The 2,604-nt window shown below is 33.6% G+C and overlaps 1 protein-coding gene across 1 annotated transcript in view; it reads left to right on the top strand.

Moving 5' to 3' along the window:
* Nucleotides 1–1,380: 1,380 nt before the first annotated feature.
* Nucleotides 1,381–2,604, top strand: part of CRYGN (crystallin gamma N) — an 8,215-nt gene continuing 6,991 nt past the window's right edge. The window contains exon 1 of the mRNA XM_053712946.1: nt 1,381–1,638. Coding sequence (XP_053568921.1) covers nt 1,474–1,638 — 165 coding nt within the window. The 5' untranslated portion in view covers nt 1,381–1,473. The remainder of the gene's footprint in view (nt 1,639–2,604) is intronic.

Here is a 2,604-nt window from a genome sequence, read left to right as displayed (position 1 = left end):
TAGCTAAAGATTATTTGATGATCTTTTTTTGATCTCTATGGGGGAATACATAGTTTATGCGCGGTATTCGGGGTTAAAGCGCAAGCAAAATAAGTTATTTTTCAACTTGTAATACCTGCGCAACCCAAAAGGCGCAAAACCCTTAATGCGCGCAGTGTGTTCGCAATTGCGAAAAACAGATTTTCCGCACGACTTGTAATCTTGCCCATAGTGTTCCAGGGTCAGTGCTGGAAAAATATGACATTCTCTAACAAATTAGTTTATGCGTATGCATTTTTTTTTTCATATATATATATTTTTATTGAGATTTTCAAAACAACAAGTAATCAAGACAATAACAACAAGAAAAATCTATGATATAAAATAACATTTTTAGTGTCAATGTCAGGCAATACAGACTGTGTTGAATCTAACATTAAGCATTTAAAATGTAAAAATGAGAATCAAAAATAAATTAAGAAAAAAAATTAAAAGACAAGGCTGGAGACCCCTATATTCTTGTTAACCCATCATTGGTCATTAGATATTTTAAATTGTTCTCATCTCAATAGTATTTAATATTATTAAAGAAATCAATTTTTTGTTTCCTGAAATAACCGTAACCCTCTAATGTTAGTAATTCTTCTATTCTAAATGTCCATAGTTATTTAGAGGGGGACACTGTTTTCTTCCAGTGTCTTGTGATAATAGATTTAGCCCCATTTATGGCAATTTAATATAACGCTAATCTTATTTTACAAGTACCTTGAGGTCTGGCATTTAATACCGCTTGAAGGAATTGGAGAACATAACTGTCTCCAAACAAATATTTACCTAGAACCTCTACCTATTTCCACAAAGGTTGTATTTCACTGCAAAACATGTAACATGTTGCCAATACAACCACATTCTCTCCAGCATGTGTTTGTACTATGGGGGTTATATAAGTTTAAGACGGGCTGGGGTCAGGTACCAGCGGGTCAAAATTTTATAGTTTAATTCCAACATCTGTGCTGAGTGTGAGGATCTGTGTGTTTGTCTAAAGATGACTTGCCAGTCTTTTATACAAATAGGACTATTAGGTTCAGTGTTCCATTTACCTGTATAAGTGGGTAGGTTACTAGTGTGAGATTCTAACAGGAAACGTCTGGCTAGGGACAATGTGCCCCTTATGGGACTCCCGTCTAAACATTAATCTTTCAAACTGTGTTGGAGGCGTATGCATTTTTTTTGTAGATCTCCCCTTTAAACAGTAGAGCAGATCTGCAAATGATTATCAAAGAATCATCCTCTATTCAAATATTCACTTTTAATAACTTTCCAATATTTTAATATTTTCAACTTAACAATTGCTTCCAACTGTATGCAGCTGGCTGTGCATACAAGAAATCATCTCTTTTCTTGTTTTAGATCATATTTTACGAGGGAAAATGTTTCACAGGAAGGAAGCTGGAAGTCTTTGGAGATTGTGACAACTTCCAGGACAGGGGGTTCATGAACCGAGTGAACTCTATAAAGGTTGAAAGTGGAGCTTGGATCTGTTATGATCACCCTGACTTTAAAGGACAGCAGTACATTCTTGAGAGAGGGGAATATCCTGACTTTCATCGTTGGAATGGTCACAATGATCACATGGGTTCCAGTCGACCAGTTAGAATGGTTTGTGTTGTTTTTTTTTACTATTAATCATATTTGAAATGAATTTTGCATCTATTTTTTAAAAATCCACATTCATAGTGTTATTGAATTTGTGATTCTGTTTTGTAAAGTAATAGCTATAACTGAAACAGAGATTGCTTTCATTAGAAGCATGTTGGATAATACCTATGTATTGCATAAGCTATTCAATTTAAAATTGAAAGACCATTGGCTAAAATATACACAGTGATTGTTTGCTCAGGACAGGAGTTAATTTATCTTAACTGGCCACGGTAAAGGATATTAAAGGGACAGTTAAGTCAAAATTAAACTTTCATGATTCAGATAGAGCCTGCAATTTTAAACAACTTTCTAATTTACTTCTGCTATCAAATTTTCTTTGTTCTCGTTGTATCTTTTATTCAAGAGTAAAACTAGGTAGGCTCATAAGAGCTCAGGAGTGTGCACATGTCTTTAGTACTCTATGACAGCAGTGTTTTGCAACATTGTATAACAAAACTAAAAATAATGACATTACTATCCCTTTAAGTAAAGTTATTCATGAAGCTTTTCGATGGGTGTGTCAGTTGACTGCAAAACATTGCAAATATTGCAAATTTACAGTGTTAAATGCATTTATTTTGTTTGTATATGTTTTGCATGTTTAGTTCTTAATGGGACAGGAAAAACCTTGAGATTTTTATATAAAATGATTAGCTATAAGTACTGAAACAACCTTGTAATACATTTTAATTATTTATTTTGCCCCATTTTAATAAAATGTAGCTCTGAAAATGGAGAAATGTATAATTATTAGAACCTGAAATGCACCTGCTGACTTTTCAAGGCCAACCCTGATACATAACTGTCACTAATTGGCTTTAACGGATAAAATTGCAAACAATGCACTTTATTCTAATATTATAACTGGGTCTAGCCTTGTTGTCTGAAGACTAAAGCCCAGATCGGCTCCTATAAATAAAGCAA

This window comes from Bombina bombina, chromosome 5, assembly GCF_027579735.1.
Source record: "Bombina bombina isolate aBomBom1 chromosome 5, aBomBom1.pri, whole genome shotgun sequence".
Taxonomy (NCBI): domain Eukaryota; kingdom Metazoa; phylum Chordata; class Amphibia; order Anura; family Bombinatoridae; genus Bombina; species Bombina bombina.
Note: the sequence above shows the minus strand (reverse complement) of the source record. Positions and strands in the feature narration are given on the sequence as shown.